Source organism: Micromesistius poutassou (genome assembly GCF_964030765.1).
Source record: "Micromesistius poutassou genome assembly, chromosome: 10".
Classification (NCBI taxonomy): domain Eukaryota; kingdom Metazoa; phylum Chordata; class Actinopteri; order Gadiformes; family Gadidae; genus Micromesistius; species Micromesistius poutassou.
In genome coordinates, this window is record NC_140280.1 from 3,712,741 (window position 1) to 3,738,080 (window position 25,340).

General features: G+C 47.2%; 1 protein-coding gene across 1 annotated transcript; it reads left to right on the forward strand.

Annotated features, from left to right (window-relative positions):
* Nucleotides 1–229: 229 nt before the first annotated feature.
* npas2 (neuronal PAS domain protein 2) lies at nucleotides 230–22,905 on the forward strand (the record flags this gene model as incomplete). Its single annotated transcript, XM_084474186.1, has 21 exons — nucleotides 230–289; nucleotides 6,563–6,711; nucleotides 7,108–7,164; nucleotides 7,721–7,875; nucleotides 8,682–8,773; nucleotides 9,522–9,611; nucleotides 9,854–9,974; nucleotides 11,260–11,373; nucleotides 14,335–14,453; nucleotides 14,967–15,049; nucleotides 15,804–15,910; nucleotides 16,067–16,214; nucleotides 16,967–17,054; nucleotides 17,473–17,599; nucleotides 17,875–17,972; nucleotides 19,112–19,435; nucleotides 20,229–20,390; nucleotides 20,837–21,027; nucleotides 21,770–21,862; nucleotides 22,235–22,439; nucleotides 22,684–22,905. Exons 2-21 carry the CDS (start codon nucleotides 6,656–6,658, stop codon nucleotides 22,903–22,905), a joined length of 2,652 nt encoding a protein of 883 aa, XP_084330312.1. The 5' UTR covers nucleotides 230–289; nucleotides 6,563–6,655.
* Between the last annotated feature and the right edge of the window lie 2,435 nt (nucleotides 22,906–25,340).

The window sequence follows — 25,340 nt, forward strand, 5'->3', positions numbered from 1 at the left end:
GCCTCTCGCCGGTGTTTACAACCGAGAAAATACCCGGAGCTCTGCGAGGAGGAGACCGGCTTCTCGTTTATCTGGACTAAATCACACGGGCTGTTCCCCTACAGACCCACTCCGGGGACACCGCTCCTCGGGTCCCCCCAAAAGCACCCGTTTTACGGCCGGTTATGCAATGTGAAGGCGCTGCGCTGGTGGATGGTGGAGCCCCGTCTGATGGAGACTATCAGCCGGAGTTGAGCCTGAGAGCCCGTGTCCGGCATGGAGGAGGTTCTGCTGAGGACTTGTAATCGAGGTACGTGCGGTTCGCCTGTGTTTCGTGTTCCTCCTTCGGCTGGACGGTGAGGAGATGCGGCTGTCACCGGGTTTAGAGTCGGGGAACATGAAGTTCTCCTGACAGAGTGGACTCATGTCGGACTTTAGAGACCCAGTGAGTCGTGTTCCGGACCGCTGTGGCTGAGCGGGCTGCTGTACTACTATGGTATTAATGTAGGAGTGTCAAGGTAGTAGTCCTTACTGCAGAAAGCATATGAAAGGCATATGACACAGTGTCATGAGCCGGAGCCCACACTGTACCACTGGCCGGTTCTTACAGGTTGTCCTCACCTATTTTCTGAGGTTCATGATGTGTGCTCGGCGATCTCCAGCTCTAACCACGGTTATAAACGGAGCAAAACAAAGCAGCGTGGACTATTCCGGGCTCAAGTCTCAGGTTGAGGCTATTTGAGTGGCCCGGCAGGGTGCTGGTGAACTAAACTAAACGGTGTGTTAACGGGTTGTTGATGTACTGTTTGTGTTTTTTCCTGTGCATGTCAAAGGTAAAGGTGACCGAGTTCTTCAGTGTGTTCCTGAGGGAGGGTCGCATAAGTTTGCTTTACACTTCAGTCATATCGAGGACTGTATTATTTTTTTTGTGTGTGTGTGTGTGTGTGTGTGTGTGTGTGTGTGTGTGATAACATGTTTACCTATAACAACCACACAAAAGATTATTTTTAAATTATAAATTATGATATGAATAAATTACTTTATTTATTCATATCAATGATTAAAAACATGTTGAAAAAGACCAAGATCCTCAGGTGTTTCCTGAAGATGTTTGAACCGTTGACTGAACACTTCTGAGCAGAACCTCCTGCTGATGAGACAGGAACGCAGGCAAGGATATTCCTCTGTGTCAATACTGATTCAACTCTACCATACTAGCAGGTTTTCTGGGGAGTCTGATGGAGATGTTTCTGTAGTGCCGACCATAGAATCCACTCCTCACAGACCTTAGACACCTGGTCGGATCTACTGGTGATTAGCCTGGTCTCTCCTCCTGCTTCCATCTTAAAACGAATGAACTACAAGTCGCTCTTCACTACAAAAAGTATGAGTTGTTCCAGTACTGAAACCAGTATTGGAAATTCCTCAGATACTGCCTAAAATGTAGTATCTGGTATCGGCAAGTACGCAAGTCTATGCGCCGATCCAGTACCGTCACATGACTAGCTCCTTTAGGCAAAGAATTTCACAAACACTAATATTTGTAGTTACAGTTCTAGATGCTGTATCGGTATATACTCGGTATCGGCCGATACTCAAGTTCAGGAATCAGAATCGGTATCGGAAAGGAAAAAATGCTATCGGAACATCTTTAAAAAGGACATGAGAATTAACGTTATTTTCTTCTTATTCTTTTTCGTCACTGTGATTTCATGTCTTTCATAAGACTTTAGGACTACCAGGGAGTCATTTCAGGGTCTGCTGTGTAATGGAATATGTGCCACATTGCATTAGACAAGGCTGTTTGTATAAAACATGTTTCCGATTCCCCGTCTCCTTTCAGGGTGTGTGTCATTAGATCACGTGGTCAAGTTGGACGACTAAAGACATGACTTAATCAAATGGCCATACAAAGATAATTATGATAATTATGTAATAATGTCATTATTATCATTATATATGTATGTATGTATTGTTAAAAAATGTATTTTGGACCTCAGCTTTGATCATTTGTGGAGTATTATTATATTATATTATTATAAAGAACGGCATTAATACTCAGGCTCTTGAAAGCCCCTCATGGCCGTGCTCAGCAGAGCCTGGCTGGTCTTCTGTTGGCAGAGCATGTAATAAATATGTCACCTCTCGTCTGCTTCGTTAAGTCTGCTGGTCTGGATGGCTGGCATCTAGCCTTTAACCTCAGAAGACTTGGCCGTACACTTCAGTGTATAAATAAGGAGCTATCTCTCTATTTCTCTATTTCCCTGTCTGTTTGCCTGCCTGCCTGCCTGCCTGCCTGTCTGTCTGTCAGCCTGTCTGTTTGGTTTACATGTTCAAAAATATATATACAGAGACATCATGAAATACAGAGAATCTGTACAAATATAGAGATACATTAAAGAGACACAGATGTAGGGTTACAGATGTAGAGATACAGAGGAAGAGATAAATTAAAGAGACACAGATGTAGATATACAGATCTAGAGATACAGGATAGAGATAGAGAGATGTACATTTACAGGATAGAGATACAGATGTGGAAATACAGGTGTAGAGATACAGGATAGAGATACAGATGTAGAGATACAGGATAGAGATATGGATGAAGCTGAACTGGAGGTGTGCGGTGAGAAGATAAGAAGGTCAGAAGATAATCATTGACACACTTCTTTTACCTGCAAACCAAGGTGTTGTTTTAAACATGTTGAGTATTGGCTCTGTGTGTAGGACATGTTTTCCGATATGAAGAAACACAGACCCATGGCGAAGGATATTATTGGCAGTGATGCATGGCTTTTCTAGAAGTAATCAGAGAGAAGTTTCTGGAAGCCATAGTTTTACCAGGGTGTGAAATGCCTGGTGTTCATCTGGGGCTCCACTGCCCAGTGCTCCCAGCCTTACAGAGACTCTACCAGTGGCTTTTCCTGCCCACTAGGTGGTGCGAGGGAGTGGAGTTTATCTGGATCACCCGCAGGGTGCTAGTATAATAACTGCTATCAATGTCAATAAGATAATACCGTCATTTTGAAAAAACTGGAGAAAAATCCTTTATTAAAAAAATAATGATTCTGATGGCTCTAAGCTGTTATAAAACACACACTTAACACACACCTGCGACGGCATAACAATTAATTATCTGTATTAATGTGCCACTAATTATTGCAGCAGCAGATAAAGCTTCTCTGAAATATTTCCATATTTCAATGGGTTAACGTAAACTCGTGAACCCATGAACCCTGAGCTCTCAAGCAGAGCTGCCGTTCAGGAAGAACCAGGATTCCAAGGTTGGAATGATTACAGGCACTTCACACGGCCGGGGAAGCCATCGGGGCAGTAAAGAAACAGGTTACTGATTGGCCCCTTATCTCCTCGGAGACACATTAACGCGGCCCCTCTGTACTTGACCGCGTCGACACGCGTGAACTTGGACCTGCTAGCTTCCAGTGTCCAGAGTTCAAGGGACCAGGCAGCTGTCACTGCACTCTGTTGCAGTGTGTAAACGTAGAGAGGCGTGGTGGTGGTCAAGCCCGACCCACTCCATCAGCGTTGGAGGGCCAGGTGTAAGGTGGTGGCCGGCGGTTACAGATTGATCCATTGATTCAATTGTCAAAAGATTGATCAATGGAGTTCGTGATTAGAGACTGCATGAATCTAAAGTCAAACTTCAGCAAACCTTTGGGTTTTCACCTCAATCCCAGCGCTGTCACGTTCTGTGTGACAGAAACGTTTGGTCCCTATTCATACCTTAATATCGGGTTAATATGTGCTCACTTGTGTTTCATAGGGCAAGTGCATTCAACAGATGTTCCTACAAAGGTTTTTTTTTGTTGGTTAATGTGTTACGCCACACAAATGGCTGAGGGCGATTTAGACAAGTTCAACAAGTTCAGAGAGAGTTTGTGTAACCTTGCATTCCCAAACTTGAGAGGTTCGGAGAACAAAGTTATATGAAGAGACTTTTGTATTGTATACTCAGCCTGCATTTCATCTGGCATGAGACAACCCTTCAAATGTTGCCCCCCAAACAGTCGATAGTCTTTCAGTTATGCAAAACAAAATTCTTCATGCAGCATATATAATCAAGCCATGATGAGACTTTCCATTATTCAGTTGTTTCACAGAAATGGCTGTTGTTTACGCGGAAGGGAAGTTCTTAAATCCCTCAAAGGAACTCTGATCTGCAGCCAATGCCTTTGTTCACCAGGGAAAGTAGAGGCCAAAGCCTTCGCTTTTGAGATTATTTAGAAAATTAACTTCTGAAGAAATAACTCTGACGGGCCCGGAATAACGTCTTCACAGAATTCTGAAGACCAAACGCTTGTAGCTTTCGTTCATCATTAAGTCTGTTCCTCCTGCTCAGTTTGCCCTCTGTATTGAACAGCTCAGCTCTGTCTGCTGCTGGGCTTCAGGTCAAATGTGTGGGATGAGATAAGCTCAGCCTTGAAGATCCCATAATAATTGTGCATGTGTCATTAGTCAGACATCCGTTCTCTGGAAGAGATGTTTAGCAATAACATGTTGGTTTGTTGCCTTTATGACGACAAGATGCTCTAATCTTTCCCTCCAAGCAAACTTTGTAAAGGCACGGAGGTGTCTCTAACGAAGGTCCAGATTGCATCCTGTGTCATCCTTAAATACATTCACACAACAACTTTTCCACTGAACCCAAGTAATAATCGCTGATCCTGTCTGTGTGGAAACAATGGTTCTTGTGTCTTGCCAGAACAACGCCGACTGCATTCGCTACCAGGATTCAAAGTTTTAAACGGCAAGTTGATGAAAACCTCTAAAAGAGAGTTATGTTAGCTGATGAAACCAACAAGACTGTCTATATTTAAAGCTCTGGACGTCAGATGGACTCTAGCTCTTCTGGTCAGCAGATGGTGCTACCTCTGCCAAGTGGCTCGTCCCAGCTAGCTGCCGATGTTCAGCGAGATATCATCACACATTATTATCATCATGATTATTATCATTACACTTCTGTGTTCAACTGCTGCTGTTCCATCTCCGTGGGCCCCAACCTCACCTTCGCAGCCCGCAGAGGCATCGCCAAGGTTACGACCCCTTCTCCTCCATGAAGGCAGCTACATGTGTTAATTAGTATGACACATCTTCACATTAGACACCAGACGTCACTGAGTCAGGGTCTTTTGGGGACTTTTTGGCAGGCTGTGCTCAGAATCACTGACCTAAAACCAGTGGAGTGTGATTCTGTGTTAACTGCGTGGGCTGACAGATGTAATACAGCAGCTCCATGTGTGCCAGGCTTTCTTGGTTCCTGAGGGTGTTTCTGATCTGAATGATATCTGATGATGTCAGGTTCTCTACTCCAAACCCTTGTACTCCACACTGGGTTATTTTATGAACATGCTCCTGTACTTTATCCTTAACTTGAGCATATGGCTTTTTCTTGGTGTTGGAATACTTGATTAATCGTGTGGGCAACGGTTTGTAAAGAAAAAATATATATTTAGAAAATGAATTAAATAAAAAAGACAATAGAAGAGTAAGAGAAGACAATTAGAGGAAAATATACATGTAAAAAAAAGAACATTAAAATCAGTTATATTCCTCAAGGGTATGTATTGTGCATCAAATACTGAATATAAAAACAAGAAGCTGTAGTAGATCCTACAGAAACGTTGGAAAGAGTCTGTGTGATGGTGTCAGATTCATTCAGTCGTCACTCGATGAAGACAGCCAAAAGGAACTGAAGGCACAGGAAACAAGCTCAGGCGCACTAATAATACCTCCTATCTGTTATTGCTCTGGGTCACCAGGACGATGACCGGGATTATGAAGGTGGTGTTATTGTTGTGAGTCTCCCTCCCTGATTAATAACCTCTGCTGGGTCTGTCAGATAAAGGGGATGCATTGATACAGTACAACCAAATACACATTGTGTCATAGGGGAGAGTCTAGTGGGTGTGTAGGGTGTTGACTCCCTGCTGAAAGGTTCTGGGTTCGATGCCCGACGTCCGCAGCCCACCTGTAGGCATCGTAGAGAAGGATGCCCCCCAACCCTTACCCGCTTCTCAAAGACATCGGTCTGAATTCACTCTGTTGAAGCTTTGGATGAAAGCGTCTAAATGATGAGATGAAGAAACATGACCTTCAACCCCGTCATATCTGGTTTGCTCTTCGCAGGGAACCCGTTTCTCGTGCATCGGGTTCATCGTTCCCGTCAGCACAACGTCAGTGGGTCGTGAACACGCGGTTCTCCTCTTTTCTCAGCGTCTTCAGCGTTTTCTTCAGTCGTCTCCATTCCAGGAGACAGCGCTCCCTGTCTGTCCCAGGATGGGAAGGGAACCCTGCCCAGAGCAGTCTCATATGCTCTGTACAGACACAGTGCTGCTCCCCTGTTTCTAGGTCACAGCCTCCTCCTCCTCCTCCTCCTCCGCTTCCTCACCTCATTGTAGCACACCATAGCTACACTCTGGTTCAGCCTATATTTACATTTAAGTGAAAGGTGGTAAATGTTGGCATGTTTGCAAATGCTACAAGAATAATTGAATTGAAGGGTTGTAATTTCTGTCACTTCTTTCCTTCCTCCCTCCCTCCCTCCCTCCCTCCCTCCCTCCAGACACCAGTGACAGGGTTTCCCAGCCAGGTTTCCAGGGGCACTAGGTCCAGACTGGATGGGCGGAGGTCACACAGGCCAGCAGGGGGCCGAGTGATGGACAGCCTGTCAGACTTCAGCGGACCCTGCGCTTCCAGTCGCAGGGAATGGGAGTGAGTAGAACTCACCTGATACTTGAGCAAACTATCGACCACTCTTTCATAAAATCGTATTGTCATTAAGCAACTATTAAGATGTTAAAGCTGGGGTAGGCACTTTTATGGTAGGCACAGAGATATCTAGATTTTGAAAGTATCCAACTGAAACCCCCTCTTTTTTATGACAAAAAAAGCCTCTTAAATGAATTGCCTACCGCAGCTTTAACAAGAGTATTAACTAACCACAACGTCCACGCTGTGACGTAGGAGATGTTCTTCTCTAAGGGTTCATGATTAAAGATCTTTGTATCTTTGTGTCACCTCACACGTATCTCTATAAATGACCACTCAAATGAGGGGACTCATTTCAAGAATGGCAATCATTTTGTCCTGTTTTGTTCCGGCTTTCAGCACCAGCAGCTGTGTTGACGATTTACTGGAAGAAGATGAAAAGGATCGAGCTAAAAGGTACTGAAACTGTGGAACTAGTTCTGTTGGACTGTCACACAAAGAGACTAAAACATGAACCGCTTATATATATATATATATATATATAAGCGGTTCATGTTTTAGTCTCTTTGTATCTTTGTATATATATATATATATATATATATATATATATATATATATATATATATATATATATATATATATAATATTCCTGTTGTTCTGTCTTCTTTCTCTATCATACATCGTTTGAGGTGCTCTTCGAGCTGGTCTCCAACTTAACTCACCTTGTGTCTCCACCTTGTGTCTCCACCTTGTATCTCCACCTTGTATCTCCGCCTTGTGTCTCCACCTCACCCCTTGTCTCCACCTTGTGTCTCCACCTCACCCCTTGTCTCCACCTTGTGTCTCCACCTTGTGTCTCCACCTAACTGTGTTCTCCACCTCACCCTGTGCTCCACCTCACTTTGTGTCTCCACCTCACCCTGTACTCTTCCTAACCTGTGGTTCCACTTTGTGCTCCACCTCACTGTGCTCTACCTGACCTGTGGTTCCTCTCGGTGGTGTGCGAGGGCAGGGCGTCCCGGAACAAGTCGGAGAAGAAGCGGAGGGACCAGTTCAACGTGCTCATCAAGGAGCTGTGCACCATGCTGCAGGTCCAGGGGCTGCCCTGCAAGATGGACAAGTCCACCATCCTGCAGAGGACCATCGGCTTCCTGCAGAAGCAGAAAGGTTCCCTCTTGTTTTCTCTAGGGATCCGTCTGGGAGGGGGGTAGCATTAGGGTGTTGGAAGTCCAACACATTAGGGTGTTGGACTTCCAGCCGAGAGGTCCTGGGTCCTGGGTCTCCCAATCCCCAATGTCCTCGGTGTACCTGTAGGCCTTTTAGAGCTAGATGACCCTTAACCCCTACCTGCAACTTAATGACCTGTCTCTCTACTGTCTAACCCCTACCTGCTCCTTAATGACCTGTCTCTGTACTGTCTAACCCCTACCTGCTCCTTAAGGCAAGGCAAGGCAAGGCAACTTTATTTATATAGCACTTTTCATACACAAGGCAGACTCAAAGTGCGTATGACCAGGTCACTTAATGACCTGTCTCTGTACTGTCTAACCCCTACCTGCTCCTTAATGACCTGTATCTCTACTGTTTAACCACTACCTGCTCTGGATGCTAGTTGCTTTGGGTAAAAGCGTCTGCTACGCTACATGACTAAATAGTTAGCGCCCAGAGAACAGTGTTGATATTTGCTTTGAGGTTTGATCATCAGTGTTTATAATTAGTTCACTGCTGCTGGGTAAGATGGAGGAGTTAGCGTTTATATAAATCAAACACATCTTAAGTTATTAGATAATGGTCTATACTTTCACTAGGCTGGAACACTTCATTTGAAGTTCAGTTCCTTGTGTTCATTTAAAAGGTTTCAGGGAGCCGTTCCAAACTCTTCTGGGGGAGTGAGTGTTGCTAATCCGTCTGATTCAGTGTCTGAGCTGAGCGCAGTGCTGCTAATGGCTAACTGTTGGCCATCTCTCCTCCAGACATGTCGGCCCAGAACGACAGCTGTGACGTGAGGCAGGACTGGAAGCCCTCCTTCCTGAGCAACGAGGAGTTCACTCAGCTCATGCTGGAGGTGAGACCACACCGCCAAACTACGCTGGAGGTCAGCAGTTGTAGAGTAGGTGAAGAGAGGTTCAAACTAACTGCTACCTGATGACTGTAGAGGTGAGATACTTGAGGGATAAGCCAGACTAGTAAACTAGTATTGGAGGTTAGCAGTATAGGTTAAACTAACTGCTGTCTGACAGTAGAGGTGAGATACTTCAGGAGTAAGCCAGAACATTCAACCAAGGCTGAATGAAAGGTCCCTCCTATAGGCTGACCACTGGACTAGCCGCTAGCCTCTAGCTTCAGTCTGTCACTGGTTCAACGTTTTTTGCACTTTTGCCAATTTGGCACACCACTGTTTGTACATACAGGACCTTTTATAACAACTTTTAAACTTTTATATCAAAAGCTATGTCAATGATCTCCTACGACCCGGTCTGCAGATCAGACCCACAGGCTCATAGACGCTGGGTAATAATGTGGAGAAACCAGCCAGAGTGAGCTGGATTACCTTAAAACCCTCACCTCTCTGTCCAGGCCTCACTCCAAAGCCATTTACAATGCACCATCACACATCAATAGCGATGTCAACAGCTCCTGTGACCCTGCAGATCACACCCACAGGCTGGTAAATAATAGGCTTGGCAATTTAGACACACAAGAAACAGACACAGCACACCATCGATCCGACCATAAAACAACAGGGAGCGACCGTTCTACGACCCGGACCTCTCACCATGCTGCCGCTGACCTCGGTCATGTTTTGTTTCCAGGCTTTAGATGGCTTCCTGGTTGCCTTGACGACGGACGGAAATATCATCTATGTGTCAGACAGCGTCTCTTCTCTGATTGGACACCTACCGGTAAGATATCCTCAAGACAACAAGAGAAATATATATCCCACTGTAATGAGGGCAATCAGAGCATTGAGACCATCGCCCATAGCTGGTTCCTCCTGGTGGTCTCAGAACACTGAGACCCTCACCCCTAGCTGGTTCCTCCTGGTGGTCTCAGTACACTGAGACTCTCAGCACTATTTGGTTCCTGCTGGTGGTCTCAGAGCATTGAGAGCCTAACCCCAGAGTGTTCCTCCTGCTGCTCTCAGTCAGACATGGTGGACCAGAACATCCTGAACTTCCTGCCGGAGCGCGAGCACAGCGACGTTTACAAGCTGCTGTCCTCCCACATGCTGAGCTCCGACCCCGCCAGCTCCGACTTCCTCGACAGTGAGTGCCCCGCCCCGACGTCTCTCCTCCGGCTCCCCCCCCCCCCCCCCCCTCCCTGTCTCCCAGAACCAGTGATTTGATTTAGTTTTCTACCTCTGCCGGTCTTCTTTATCGTTGTAATGTCAAAGATAGTGCTTTACTCGTCCCATCCAGACAAAATTAATTCAATTTAAATGTCAAACTCATTCAAATTCATTAGATTTAAATGTTAAACTCAATCCTATTCATTCAATTGAAGTGTCAAATCCTTTTAAATTCATTCAATTTAAATGTCAAATTCACATAATTTCATTACCTTTCATTTTAAAGTTTTTATTTTGTACTGTGCCGCTGACATCATGAATCAGTCTCACTAATTAGCTTGCCACAGAACTTCTTTAAAACACGTGTTGGTCTCTCTGTCAGAGTGGACAGCGTCTCCCTCGTGGACGCCAAGCGTCTGCAGAGCTGTGGTGTTAACCTCTCACCTCACTCTTACCGTTTCTGACCGTTTTAACGTCTCCCTGTGTTAATATGATCTCCCTCTATTGGATTACCCTTCACAGCGCAGCGTTGGGAAACACTTTAGCTAATAATAGGTGGCTAGCCCGCTGGTGCTGCTATAGTTAGGGGGACGGGCGGCTAATCATTATGTGTTACCACGGTAACCTTGAGTGATGCCCGGGGCAAAGGGCTCCAGACGGTGACCTTAATCCTGGACGGGTCAGCTGGGCTTAAGTCACGGCGCAGAAGATGAGGAGTTCTTCAATGTTCTAATGACTATCTCCTCCTACCCCTCCTCCTCCTCTTGCTCCTCCTCCTCCTCCTCTTCAACTTCATCCTCCTCCTCCTCCTCCTCCTCCTCCTCTTCTTCCTCTTCCTCCTCCTCTCCTCTCCCTCTCCTCCTCCTCTTCCTCCTCCACCCCTCTCTTCCTCTTCTTCCTTCCCTCTCCTCCCGCCCCACCTCCTCCTCCTCCTCCCCCTCCTCCTCCTCCTCCTCCTCCTCCTCCTCCTCCCCCTCCTCCTCCTCGTCCTCGTCCTCCTCCTCTTCCTCTTCTTCTTCCTCCTCCCCTTCTCCTCTTGCTCCTCCCCCTTTCCTCTTCCTCCTCGTCCTCCCCTCACCGCCCCCTCTCCTCCTCTTCCTCCCCTCTCCTCCTTCCCTCTCCTCCTCCTCTTCCTCCCCTCTCCTCCTCCTCCTCCTGCTCCTCCTCTTCCTCCCCTCTCCTCCTCCTATTTCTCCTCCTCCCCTCTCCTCCTCCTCCTCCTCTTCCTCTTCTTCCTCCTCCTCTTCCTCTTCCTCCTCCAGGTGAGTCTCATGTGGAGTTCTGTTGTCACTTGGCGAGGGGAAACATGGACCTGAAGGAGCCTCCCATCTACGAGTATGTCAAGTTCATAGGAGACTTCAAGTTCCACAACAATGGTAAATATCCAGTTATTCACCGTGCAGCACACCTGGTATCACTAAACATTACTTAGTACTAGACTTAGCACACCTATATCACTAGACCTAACTTAGTACCAGACTTAGCACACCTGTATCACTAGACCTAGCTTAGTACCAGACTTAGCACACCTGGGGCCTCATGTACAAAGCTTGCTTACGCACAAAAAAGCTGCGTAAGCAACTTCTCACGCAAACGTTCGGATGTACAAAAACTGACTTGACGTGAGAAAGTGCGGTTCTCCACGCAAACTAAATGCCTGGCTTACGCACATTTCTGCTGCATTTTGTCAGTTGGCGGCACATAGAGGCAATGCAGCGCAACAACATTAAGCCTACGCGATCACGAGTCATGAAGTAATATTGCAATATGAGGCGAGTTCAAAGTGGATTTGAACGTCGGAATACGTGATCTTAAATGCGCTTCAATCATGCGTTATTGTTGTCGAGACGCATAATGTGACACTGTTGTTAGGCTAAACTTAAACAGACCCATAAAACTAAATTGTCAATATTGGAATTAAAAGGAAGCCCCAGCAATATTATTTTCAGTGATGGCTTGTTTATTAAACGTTACATATTTTCCGGACCACGCATGACATATGATCTCTCTTCACACATTTGTTGTGAAATTCTTGACTGCAATATTATTATGTGATGTTGAGTGGAGTAAGCACAAGCCATTGTTAGTTAAAATCAATCCATCAATGAACCAGTCGGCCAATTTCGAATTATGTACATATTATTGACACATTGGGTGTATGGATACAACCTATTGTCAGCATGCATCCAAATAAGCATAATAATAAGCATAATGCATGCTTTTATATTCTCTATAAAAAATAGAGAATATAAAAGCATGCGCAAAATGTATCGATATATCGGTACATTTTGCGCATGCTTTTTTTTTTTTTTCTTTATAGGTTGACAATGGCAGTGTTGGCCTTGTTAGAAGATGGTCGCATTCAAAATTAACGGGTGTTCCGCGACTATTATGATTTTTTTGGTCAGAGCCGATCCCAAATCACAGCTGCCACCCTTTGCTCAAATAGGGCGAGCTCCCAGACTCCGCCCCGCTGCGCTCTGACCCACGCTTCTCCGGTGGGCAGAGACCTTTCTTTTTACGTCCACCTTGATGTCCGACCACTTTTTGTCAGCCACAGTTCGGCTTTCCGCCCCAACCTCATTGACCGACTTGGCAACGTTTTCCCACGCCAGTTTTTTTGCTTTTGGTGCTGATTCCGGAGGAAAGAGAGCCAAACAAGATCTTATTTCTGGCCTCTACCTCCGAAATCAGCACCTCCACCTCGCATTCACTAAAGTTATTTTTTCTTCCTTTCTCCATGTTCTCTTTTCTCCTAACGAGCGCACTACTGCAGGCCTATTTATACGAATTAGCATATTAAATGAGGGAGGAGACTGGGTGGAGAGACGGGCTCGTGCATGTGCGCTCAATTTCACGTTAATTGGGATGTACAAAGAGAATCTGAGTGAAATCGTGCTTACGCAAGGATTGATACATCCGGATTTATTTGTGCGCAGCAGCTTTCCAGATTTTGGCGTCCGCAAAGTTTTAGTCAGAAATCCACGCAAGTCTTTGTACATGAGGCCCCTGGTATCACTAGACCTTACTTAGTACTAGACTTAGCACACCTATATCAAAAGACCTAACCTAACCTAGTACCAGACTTAGTCCACCTTGTATAATTTTACCTAGCTTAGTACCAGACTTAATCCACCTTGTATAATGGTCAATACTCACACACAAAATGCTAAATCCTACACTTTTCTTGCAAAAGCACACTTTGCCCTCAAAACAGTGTTAACTCTTCCCTAAATGGTATTTTCTTTTCAAATGAGAAACATACATCATATGAGTAGACATTTCACCCCATTGAACACTGGTGTGCAGAATGGAAAACACTATAGTATGAATGGAAAACACTATCTGAATGCTTCATCAGTAGAATTATGCTTTTGCATATTCAGTATTACACTGTCACCTGTTGGGTGTAAAATATTGCCATATGTTTTTACGTACACTCAAATAGAAAACAACACACAAAACTTTACAGTAACAACAAATACTGTATTTGTTTCCAAAATGTGCAGTCTACTGTAAATCACAACAAACAGGATGATGATTATTTAGGATATTATCCATCTTATGGTGGAAATGTACTGGATATAAGTATTGACCCTTATGGGTATGTGTACGTGTATGTATTTATGTAGGTAAGTGTATGCATGTATATGCAAACGGGGTGTTTGATATAAGCTGAAGCTTCTGCCCTACCCTTTGGTTATGACCAATAAAAATGCATTAATTCGATCATTCATTCATTCATTCAGATGTTTTGTTTACAGTATTGCCTATTTTCTGTTATCTCTTTCATTTCATCCTGTTTTCATCCTGTTTGCTGTGATTTATAGTAGACTACACATTTTGGATACAAATACAGTATTTGTTGTAAAGTATTGTGTGTTGTTTTCTATTAGAACCTAAAAACATTAACATTAGGTTATATTTTACACCAGGTGACAGTGTAACACTCAACATGCAAAAGCATAATTGAACTGATGAAGCATTCATAGTATAAAAAAATACCATTTAGTGAAGAGTTAACACTGTTTTGAGGGCAAAGTGTGCTTTTGCAAGAGAAGTGTAGAATTTTGGATTTTTAGCATTTTGTGTGTGAGTTTTGAAATTTGTGTTTTAGGGTTTTGAGAAAGTGAGGTAGTATATCAGGAAATATGTTTAAGCAATTGTGAAAAACTGTAACTCCTTGAATCGAAAAGTCTGTACCACTATTAGAAATCTACAAAATCCATCTCAATGTCCATCTTACCACGTTTCATTCTGAGGAGCTGAAAGCAGCTAGGAGAACCTCTGGTGTTGGTCTCAGTGCCCCTTGCTGAACGTGTTATGTCCTCCCCCAGTGCCTACGTCCTCCTGTAACAGCCTGGAGCTGGCCTTACCCCGAACCCTCCAGTCCTCGCTGGAGGAGCAGGTGTGCCTCATCGCCACGGTGCGCCTGGTCACTCCTCAGTTCCTCAAGGTGACGCCCCTAGTTCCTACAACAGGACTGTCTTTTTGATGTATCTCCATCTTAATAAGCATTAAAGTGGAGATTCTTCTGCTTCTCCTGGTTGAAACCCTTTACCAGAATGGACGTTTTTTATTGGCTGTGCACCGTGGCTCAAGCAGTGTGACGCTGGTTTAATGCAACGTTTGACGGTTTTGTCTAAAAAACCTTCATGACCGCTCAGCTCATCAGATCATCAGATCATTCTAAACTTTACATTTTAAACGGTAAGTTAAAAGGGTTTACTTACTGTAAACCCTTTCAATTTAGTGAGATAGTAATCGTTATTGAAAACATCCATGGCAAGATTTTCCCAACCTTTCTTCTAAATGTGAGTTATCCCACAGTGAGCAGCAGTAGATCGATGCTCCTGGTTCTCCAGCCGAGGTCACTGTTTCAACGCTCAATTCTTGTCTGTTTCAACTTTGACCTCTAACCGGCTGGTTTCTAATCGGCTGGAGGGACAATCTGTCTTTTTGTTTTCAGGATCTGTGCAACGTTGAAGACCCCTGCGACGAGTTCACGTCCAGACACAGTCTGGAGTGGAAGTTCCTGTTCCTGGATCACAGGTGGGGACCACGCTGGATTTACTTTTTATGTAGAACTAGAACAGATAGAAGCGCACCACACACTGATGGGACACGCTACAGATGAGTTGAGACCCACAAGGGGCTGTCCACGCATGAGTAGGACCGTCCTGCTGTTGGTAGAGACTCAAACTGCTTGCAAAACAAGCACCGCTGAGAGAGCATTCATATCCAGGTCACGACCTCCTGGCCTTACAGACACTCACCTCAAATCGTTATCATCAGCTAACGATCGATGGAGCAGATTTACAAACACCCACTCGACAGCAGCCCATCTCTAATCAAAGCACAGAGCAGTCATGGTACCCAGGATACGCCGGCAGAAATCGGTCTAGATGTTCTGTCCTGAGGTCAGAGTTCAGAGGGCAGAGCCAAGCTGAGGACGGCGTTAAGATTCCTCCTCAGTTGAGACCGTGTTAAATATTGTACTTACTGATGCAAAGACCGCAGGCCGTGTCTCCGCAAACCGAATGTGAGGTTCATACAGTTTGTTCTCTATAACAGCATAACTTTATAATTATTGGAGTTATTGGGAAATTGTTTTGGTTGTTTTGTATAATGTGATGTGAAAAATATATATATGTATAAAAAATATATAATATATATATATATATATATATATATATATGCTCTGCTTATGACTCCTCTGTGTGTGTGTGTGTGTGTGTGTGTGTGTGTGTGTGTGTGTGTGTGTGTGTGTGTGTGTGTGTGTGTGTGTGTGTGTGTGTGTGCACAGAGCGTCTCCCATCATCGGCTACCTCCCCTTCGAGGTGTTGGGGACGTCAGGCTACGACTACTACCACGTGGACGACCTGGAGCTCATTGCCCAGTGTCACAAGCACCGTGAGATTCACTCACTCACTCACTCACTCACTCACTCTCTCACAATACACATGCTCAAACACTGTGAGACTCACTCACAATACACACGCTCAAATACTGTGAGACTCACTCACTCACTCACTCACTCACTCACTCACTCACCCCTCCCTTCCCCAGTCATGCAGCTAGGGAAGGGGAAGTCCTGCTACTACCGCTTCCTGACCAAAGGCCAGCAGTGGATCTGGCTGCAGACGCACTACTACATCACCTACCACCAGTGGAACTCCAAGCCCGAGTTCATCGTCTGCACCCACACTGTTGTCAGGTGGGTGGCCCCCCCCCCGCTGCTCTCCGTCAGGCCTAGGTCAGGGGTCAGAGGTCAGGGGTCAGGAGGAGTCCTTCAGGGTCTTGAGAGGTCAAGAGGTCATCGGGTGAACGTCACACGCGGAGCACCATTTAAAAAAAATAATCGAAACCGATGGATCAATAAAGCGGTTCAGTATGACATAAGGGGAACTTTAAGTATGATTATTTTCAGGGGACAATTCCAAGCTACATATGATGGATAATAGTTTGTAGTTTGTAACCCAGTAGAGCAACTGAGCCAGTTGCTTGTCCACAAAGCCACAGGGGCCAGGAAGACATTACCCATGAGCACTCTCTAAATTAACTGACTGTTTACAGTTGGAGAAGTAACCAAAGAACCTAAACTGGTTATTATTGTTACTTTGCATACTAATGGTCAAAAATATCATTCATAAAAATTCCTGCTATTTATGGATTGATGGTCAATCCATCAATAGTCGAACATCTTGATATGTATGTTAAGACAGGCAGCGTTACAGACATCAGAGAGGCTGCTCTGTCGGCTGATCACAGAGATTAAAACCGTAAGAGATGGTGTGTAACCAAATGTGTTGACAAAGGGGTGGTCTCTGAGTCATTTTCACACTTCATCATTGAGGAGTCTTCCTCAGTGCTGTAGGAGCGACCATCTGTTTGGCTCCTCCCCCATCTGTCCGCAGCCGTCTTAGGAGTGGCGGAGGTGACGAGTGTGTGTTGTGTTTGTGGGCTCAGCTACGCGGAGGTGCGGGCGGAGAGGAGGCGAGCCATGGGTCTGGAGGAGATGTCCCCCCCCGTGGAGCTGGCCCCCTCCTCTGTGAAGGTAGGGGAGCTATGAACCCTTAGAACAGATCTGAAGAAGTAGAACCACACTCTGTTCAGACCGCCGGTACCAAAGCAGCTTCTCATCTCCTCCTCCTCCTTTTTCCTCTCCTATACCATTCCTTTCTCCTATTTTGTGTCTTCCATTCTCTTCTCTCTCTAAATGTTCTCCTCTCTCATCTCCCCTGTTGTCTCTCCTCCCTTTCATCGTCTCTCCTCTTCCCCCTCCTCCTCCTCCTCCTCTTCCCCCTCCTCCTCCTCCTCCTCCTCCTCCTCCTCCTCCTCCTCCTCCTCCTCCTCCTCTTCCCCCTCCTCCTCCTCCTCCTCCTCCTCCTCCTCCTCCTCCTCCTCCTCCTCCTCTTCCCCCTCCTCCTCCTCCTCCTCCTCCTCCTCCTCCTCCTCCTCCTCCTCCTCTCCAGGCCCAGGAGCTGTACCTGGACTTCTGCTCCACCCTGGACCCTCCTAAGGAGCGGACCAGTGCGGCGCGTTCCGTCTCCTCCCGCGGCTCCAGGAAGTCCTCCCACCTGGGGCTGTCCGACTCCGCCTGTAAGTCACACGACCGGGGGTCACATGATCCAGGGGTCACATGATCCTGGGGTCACATGGTCGAGGGACACCTGGCTCTGAACCCTCGTCTGAATTTCTATTTCCTCGTATTTCTTGATTGAAGTTTGGAGTTTAACGATGGAATAATATTGACGTTGTTGACAGCTCTCGCTCAAACGCTGGGCGAATAATAGAATCAAACTCTTATTTTAACTATACACAACCCTTGATGAAGCAGCCTGTGTGTCTAACCAGCTAACCTGTCCCTGCTGCAGCCGCTAACTCGTACACGGAGCCCTGCACCCCGTCGTGGCAGTCCACGTCCATCGGGACGGATAACTCCACCGCCAGGCTCCAGCCCGGCGGCTCCAAGGTCCGTACCCCCGCCTGCTTTAAGGAGCTCACGTTCAGCTTCAGGGGACGCAGTGTTGTCGTTAATGCCCTTGTAGACGTTGGCTCAGACAGAACTCTGAGTTCTGTTCTTTGACCCCAGCTCAGCCTCCGTCCCCTACCCCGCTGTGTGCCCGCGGTGTGGTGATATCCAGAGTGTGTGTGTTGAGGTTCTGTGTCCCCTAAAAGCAATTATATCCAAAGTATGATGTTGAGGTTCAGTGTCCCGTCAAAGAAATTACATCCAGAGTTTGTTTGTAGAGGTTCTGTGTCCCCACAAAGTGCAGTTATGCACACGTTGTGTATCCTCATGTCTCACGTTATTCAGAGTGTGTGTTTTGTTCTGTGTCCCCACAAAGTGCAGTTATGCACACGTTGTGTATCCTCATGTCTCACGTTATTCAGAGTGTGTGTTTTGTTCTGTGTCCCCACAATGAGCCGCTATTGTGTTTGCTGACTTCCTCTGTTGTTTGGGTCAAGGTGAACGGAGTCAAGGAGTAGATATATGATCAATAGAGTCAATAGAGAAATATAATTGAAAGTCAAAGCCATCAACAGATGATAGGATTAGTTTAGAAAAAGGTTTCTTTAGCACAGAATAGCCACCATAGCCAAGTGTAAAAGTGCTGGATAATAAGAGAACCGCACACAAAGTCCTCAATGTTAAGACGATGCTACACAGTTCTGTGGCTGCTGTTCCCATGGCAAACATATCGGCAGTTTGGAACCCCTTACTGTTGCGGACACCACCTGGACGCCAGCCCGGCCAACAGTAAACATCTGTTGTTGGACATCTGATATTCTGCCTCGCTAACAGGCGCTCACAGCAATTAGCTTGTCTGAGCGTGGCTCACGGGGGACTAAATCAAAGGATTTACTCCGGCACAAATTCCTGCAGTAGCAGAACTGCAATAGGATGTTGTCATGGTTTATAAGCCTACTTATAAACTCTTCAGTTCAGCTTCCTTCCAAGCAAGTTATGTTTGCACTTTCAATCCGGCTCAAATGTATCGCAGATTTTCATGCAAAGCTCACTCAATTAATAAAGTCTACCTAATTACTGTAGTTGATTGATTGATTGATACTTGATGTGTGTTAACTCTGTGTTAACAGCAACAGCAGCAACCACCGCAAGAACACCATCAACAACCACAACCACCACAACAACCGCAACCACAACAACCGCCACAACAACAACAACAACAACCGCCACAACAACTACAGCCGCAGCATCCCAGACCACCATCGCATCATCAGCAGCAGCAGCAGCAGCAGCCCCTGCTGTACCAGCAGCAGCTCCCCCTGCCGGCGCAGCCCCAGCTGGGCATGATGAACCACCTGAAGGAGCAGCTGGAGGAGAGGACCCGGATCCTGCAGGCAGACATCAAGACCCAGCAGCAGGAGCTCCACGACATCAAGGAGAAGCTCCAGCTTGCCAACTTCCAGGTAACACGCTGCAACATGCTCACATACAGGTACTGGTGCAGGGCTCGCTAAAGCTAGCTAAACTCGTTAGTGCCCTACTGCAGCATGCTAACCTCCAGGTGTCTCAACTACAGCTAGCTAACCTCCAGGTAGTGCTCTACTACTTCAGTTCCCTGTGTTTCCTTAAAATAACGTGAGAAGTCATTCAGAAGCATCAACATTTTCTGCATCAACATTTTCAGTTGCAGCTCCAATTCAAGCCACTAGGGGTTGCTTATAGGGATCTCACATAGTGCAGGTTTAAGTCAAACTATATAACAGAAAAGCCAAAATTCAACTTTACTTTAAATGTTTGACAGTCAGTACTGAACAGTGCATCTTGCAAGCCCCTCTTATACACCACCCAACAGCACCACCAAGAGGCCAAAATATGCAGCGTCAGCCACCTGTAGCTCAGAGATTCATCTTTTGTTACCATTGAGCCATTTAGCAGACGCACTATGGTCATAGACAGAGTCATGGTAAAAATATCTACAGTGACAGGGTGAAACTATTGTCGTCTGAATAGTTTCTTTCTTTGGCAGCCAAACAAACTGCAGCTATGAAAGGAAACTGATTGTTTATTCTGTTGCTTTTCACTGTGCATCTGCCTTTCTGTCTGCCTGCCTGCCTTCCTGTCTGCCTGTCTACCTGCCTGCCTTCCTGTCTGCCTGTCTGTCTGTCTGTCTGTCTGCCTGCCTTTCCGTCTGCCTGCTGGTGTGCCTTTCTGTTTGCCTGCCTGTCTGTCGGACTGCCTGTCTGCCTGTCTTGGTAGATGTTTTTACAGCCACCTATCCAAACTGACTTTGGCCAGGTCCCGCCCCCCCAGCCGCAGGGACCCGGGCGACCCCTGGCCCAGGGGTCAGGGGTCATACGCCAGAACTCCGGCCCGCCAGCCAAGCAGCAGGCCTGCCATGGCCCCTCGCCCCACCCCCTGGTGAGGGAACCCCCACACACCCTCACCGCCCGTATCCCCTCTCACTTGGGTACCAGGTAGATGCAGAACCACCACTAGGGTACCAGTTAGAGAACCACCACTAGGGTACCAGGTAGAGAACCACCACTAGGGTACCAGCTAGATAGAGAACCACCACTATGGTACCAGGTAGAGAACCACCACTAGGGTACCAGGTAGAAAGAGAACCCCCACTTTGTTACCAGGTAGAGAACAATCTACTAGGGTACCAGGTAGAGAACCGCCACTAGGGTACCAGGTTGATAGGGGTGTTCTCTGGTCTCTAACCCTGGTCTGCGTTCTCTGGTCTCACCTGGTCTATGCTCCATGTTCTCTAACTCTGGTCTCTGGTCTCTAACCGTGTCCCTGGTCTGTGGTCTCTGGTCTCTGACCTCTGACCCTGGTGCTGGTCCTGGTGTGTGCCCCAGCAGGTGCACCAGAGGCTGGTCCGGCGGGGCCCTGTGCGGACGCTGAGCCTCCCGGTGCAGACCAGCAGCAGCAGCCTGGGCCTGCCGCTCTACACCAACCCCATGATGTTCTCCTCCGGCGCCCGGCCGCTGCAGGAGGCCGGCCACGCCCACCTGGACCCTGCCGACTTCAGCCAGGATGGACAGCTACGGTGAGACCCCGACCCGGGGCCCCTTAGGCTCCAGGATCATAGAGGTTCACAGCATTGTGAATCATTCAGCAGACACACTCATTCAGAGTGTGTATAGGGGTTAGACAGTACAGGGACAGGTCATTAAGGAGCAGGTAGGGGTTAGACAGTACAGGGACAGGTCATTAAGGAGCAGGTAGGGGTTAGACAGTACAGGGACAGGTCATTAAGGAGCAGGTAGGGGTTAGACAGTACAGGGACAGGTCATTAAGGAGCAGGTAGGGGTTAGACAGTACAGAGACAGGTCATTAAGGAGCAGGTAGGGATTAGACAGTACAGGGACAGGTCATTAAGGAGCAGGTAGGGGTTAGGCAGTACAGAGACAGGTCATTAAGGAGCAGGTAGGGGTTAGGCAGTACAGAGACAGGTCATTAAGGAGCAGGTAGGGGTTAGACAGTACAGAGACAGGTCATTAAGGAGCAGGTAGGGGTTAGACAGTACAGGGATAGGTCATTAAGGAGCAGGTAGGGGTTGGACAGTACAGAGACAGGTCATTAAGGAGCAGGTAGGGGTTAGACAGTCCAGAGACAGGTCATTAAGGAGCAGGTAGGGGTTAGACAGTACAGAGACAGGTCATTAAGGAGCAGGTAGGGGTCAGACAGTACAGAGACAGGTCATTAGGAGCAGGTAGGGGTTAGGCAGTACAGAGACGGGTCCTATGAGAGCTTGGTAGAGGGGGTTCTAACGTTCTTGTCTTCTGCAGGATGCTGCTGAACCAGCCCATGCAGACTCTGGTCCCCAACAACAGTGTGGCCCCCCAGCCCTCCCAGTGTAACCCCGGACTCTCTCAGACCAAGTGAGTACCTCTCTCTCTCTCTCTCTCTCTCTCTCTCTCTCTCTCTCTCTCTCTCTCTCTCTCTCTCTCTCTCTCTCTCTCTCTCTCTCTCTCTCTCTCTCTCTCTCTCTCTCTCTCTCTGTTGCTTCAATCTAAATAAGGCAGAACACCTTTTTTCTTTTTACTTTGCATAACTTTTATGTCTCTTGCTAAATTTGGTTCTACCATTGCTACGAAGGAGTGATTAACATCACTTCTTCGTCTTCAGTCGGACTCAGACGACCTTCGCCTTGTGATGAGTCTCTGCCCCAAGAATGACCATGTTGTACCGCAGCTGTACACCTTAACCTCTGACCTTAACCTTTGACCCTAACCTGACCTCTTGACCTCCAGGTACACGGTGGAGCAGCAGCTCATGGGCCCGTCCTTCACCATGCAGCAGGTCAACTGTAATGCCGTGCTGGTCCCCTCCCCCGTCTTCACCTCCCCCTTCGTCATCCCCCACAACAGCTTCATCACCCACCAGCCACAGGCCGCCTACCAGCAGCCTACCCAGCATGCACCGCTCCAGCTGCAGCAGCCCCAGCAGTTCTTTCAGGTCTGTTCAATGTCCAATAAAACTTAATTCATACCGTGCTTTTTTACAAAACAGCAGAACAAAAAGCTGTCCAATGGAAACATATACACAACATGAACATGACATGAACACGGATTGGGTTAAAAATAACAAATCAGAGTCAGAGATACTCAGAGGCAGGAGAAGAGAGTACACCAGTGTTGTTTGGATGGCTTGACTAGCAGTAGTTGACAGAGTTGTGACTCTAATGTCCTGTGTCCTCCAGATGCAGACCCAGGGTCTGCTGCACAGCGGCTCCACACCAGCCTTCCTGCACGCCACCAACATACCGCAGCAAAGCACTCTGGGCTACATTCAGCAGCAGCCGCAGCAACAACAACAACAACAACAACAACAACAACAGAGACAGCAGCAGCAGCAGCAGCAGCAGCATTCGCAGAACCAGCCGGGCAGCGTGTCAGATTTCCAGAACATGCTGACACGGTAGCTCCACCCCCTCTGGGTGGACGGACGACTACCAAACGCCCTTTGGCGGCCTGAGGCGGCATTGGAGATGAGGGAGAAGCAGAGTCCCGCTGGACATGTGACCCTAGGCCCTGCGGTCTGGACTGAGGTCTTCAGACGAGCTGGACCTGAGCTGGACCTGAGCAGGTCCTGACGGAGCGGGGGCCGCTTGCTGCCTCAAGGAGGCGCCGCATTTTGGCACGGAGAGAGATGGCCGTTCAGACCGGGATGTTTTTTTGCGATGGAGTTGGAGATGAGAGACGAGGGGAGGAGGAGGAGGAGGAGGAGGAGGAGGAGGAGGTGGAGGAGGAGGCGGGGGAGGGGCTGTAGCTCCCTGGACCACAGTCTGCTGGACTGAAGAGCCAAGTTGTTGCTATGGGGTCCGTTGCTAGGAGACTGTTGCTAGGGGCCTGTTGCTAGGGGCCTGTTGCAGGGGGCCCTCGCTAAGGTTGATGGGGCCCCATTGCTTGGGGCCCATTGCTAGGGGGGCCCTCATCAGGGTTGCAGGGAGCCTATCCCCAGGGGCCCTGTTGCTAGGTGGGGTCACTAGGGGCCCTGTTGCTGGGTGCCTTGGTTGCAGCCATTCGTCCGTTGGCGACCGTTGTACAGGAAGAGAGGATGAACTGGTTTCCTCCCCACCCCCAGTGGAGCAGTGACTGGGGTTCTCTGTGTTCCGTTGCCTTGTTCATATTGTTAGTGTCCGGTTCCCCCACCCAGCAAGCGCTTAGATCCAAGATGGCCACAAGGCGAATGAGTCCAATTGCCACCGCCCACCTCTTTCTACAAAGCTAGAATAGATCTCTTAACTCTGTTCATGAGCTCTGACGGGTCAGTACTGGTGGGTCTCACCCTTGTAGTCTGAGGGCCCCCTCCTCTGCCTTATCACTCCACTTTGTAGCACTAGTGTTTCATAGCAGTACCAACCAATAGAGTTCAAGCACTTCTCTCACCATTTCAACAAGAATTTGCACGCAAGATATTATTTTAAAAGACATTGTTGTGACGGTGACGGTACGGAGAAGGTTCCTTGCCTTGAGACCACGCAATGAGAGGATATCGGCCTGGTCCGACAATCAATCACCAATTAAACGTAGGAGTTAATCTTGGACTGAGGGGGGATGAAGTGGTCTTGAGTAGTGCTGGAAGCTGTGATGGAGGGTACCAGCAGATGTGCCTTGCCCAGCCGTGGTGTCTCCCTGCTGAGGGTGGGAGGGGGGCATGTGACCATGGCTGTAAACCCTGCTCAGGTCCTGGACCATAGAACCGTTGTGCTTTCAAGGTCAGGCACTTTGTCCCACGCCCCTCAGAGGCAGAGACGTAAGTTTGTCAAGGAAATACGAGTAGGCTGAGGCAGCTTTGATAACACATTTACGAGTGACTTGAATTGAGTCTGATATGGCTTCTAAGGATACATGTCCCCCATTACAGAAAGAATATCAGCATCATTAATCCCTGAACCAGACTTTTGCAACATTACTTGTGGGATTCATGATAGAAGGGTTGATGCTTCGACATGACAGGGTTTTGATACGATGCAGAGAATGAATAAACCGGCAGAAGGATAAGAGACTAAGATTGACTTTACATATATTGGAGGAGAGTAGACGTTCACAGATTATAGCTACTAACAGAAGAAGTATGTTCCTTACTCCAAGAACGACGAGGACAGGTCCGGCCACACCTTCCCATCGCTCAACGCTGAGGGAACCAAAGCGATCGGCTGTTTTAATATCTGTTAAATGTTTGATACAACCCAAGTGAAAGGTCTGGGGTTTGAAGACCTCTGAGGAGGAGGTTGAAGTGTTGGATGGACGTTCTGACACTTCTCTCAGGGTGACTCTGGACGCAGTCCTCTTCATTTTAGTTTAATCTATTTTCTTTCTACAGTTCTTGCGTGTGTTGCAGCTGCCAATCCCCCATCCACTCCAAACCAGCCATATTTATACATTCTTAATATTTATATATAGTTCTATATGTCATCCTTCGGGTGGCTGTTGCCACCCACTGACAAATTACAAAACCACTCTGATGCTATGATAGGACTAGGCACAGTGACAAACGTCTCTGACAAATCTTTGGGCGTCCATGAAGATGCTAGTTTGATGTTTGGTGTTAGAGTTCCAATACTGTGTGACTGGGGGAGGGAACTGGATATACACGCAAGTTAAAGTAACTTTTTTTAAAGTTGACAATCAGAAAATCGTGGTGATAGGTTAATGTAAGAGTTTAATACTCTAGAGACGTCTCAACTGCTCATTAGTAAGCGTTTCCAACAAGTCACAATTGAGGATATTGTTCACTCTGGGACCCATGATGATGCTAGGGTAATGAACTAACCAGGTACTTTTAAGTTAGTACCACTAATCAGGTACTTCCTGGTTAGTTGTACTAACCAGGAAGTACCTGGTATGTAGGGGC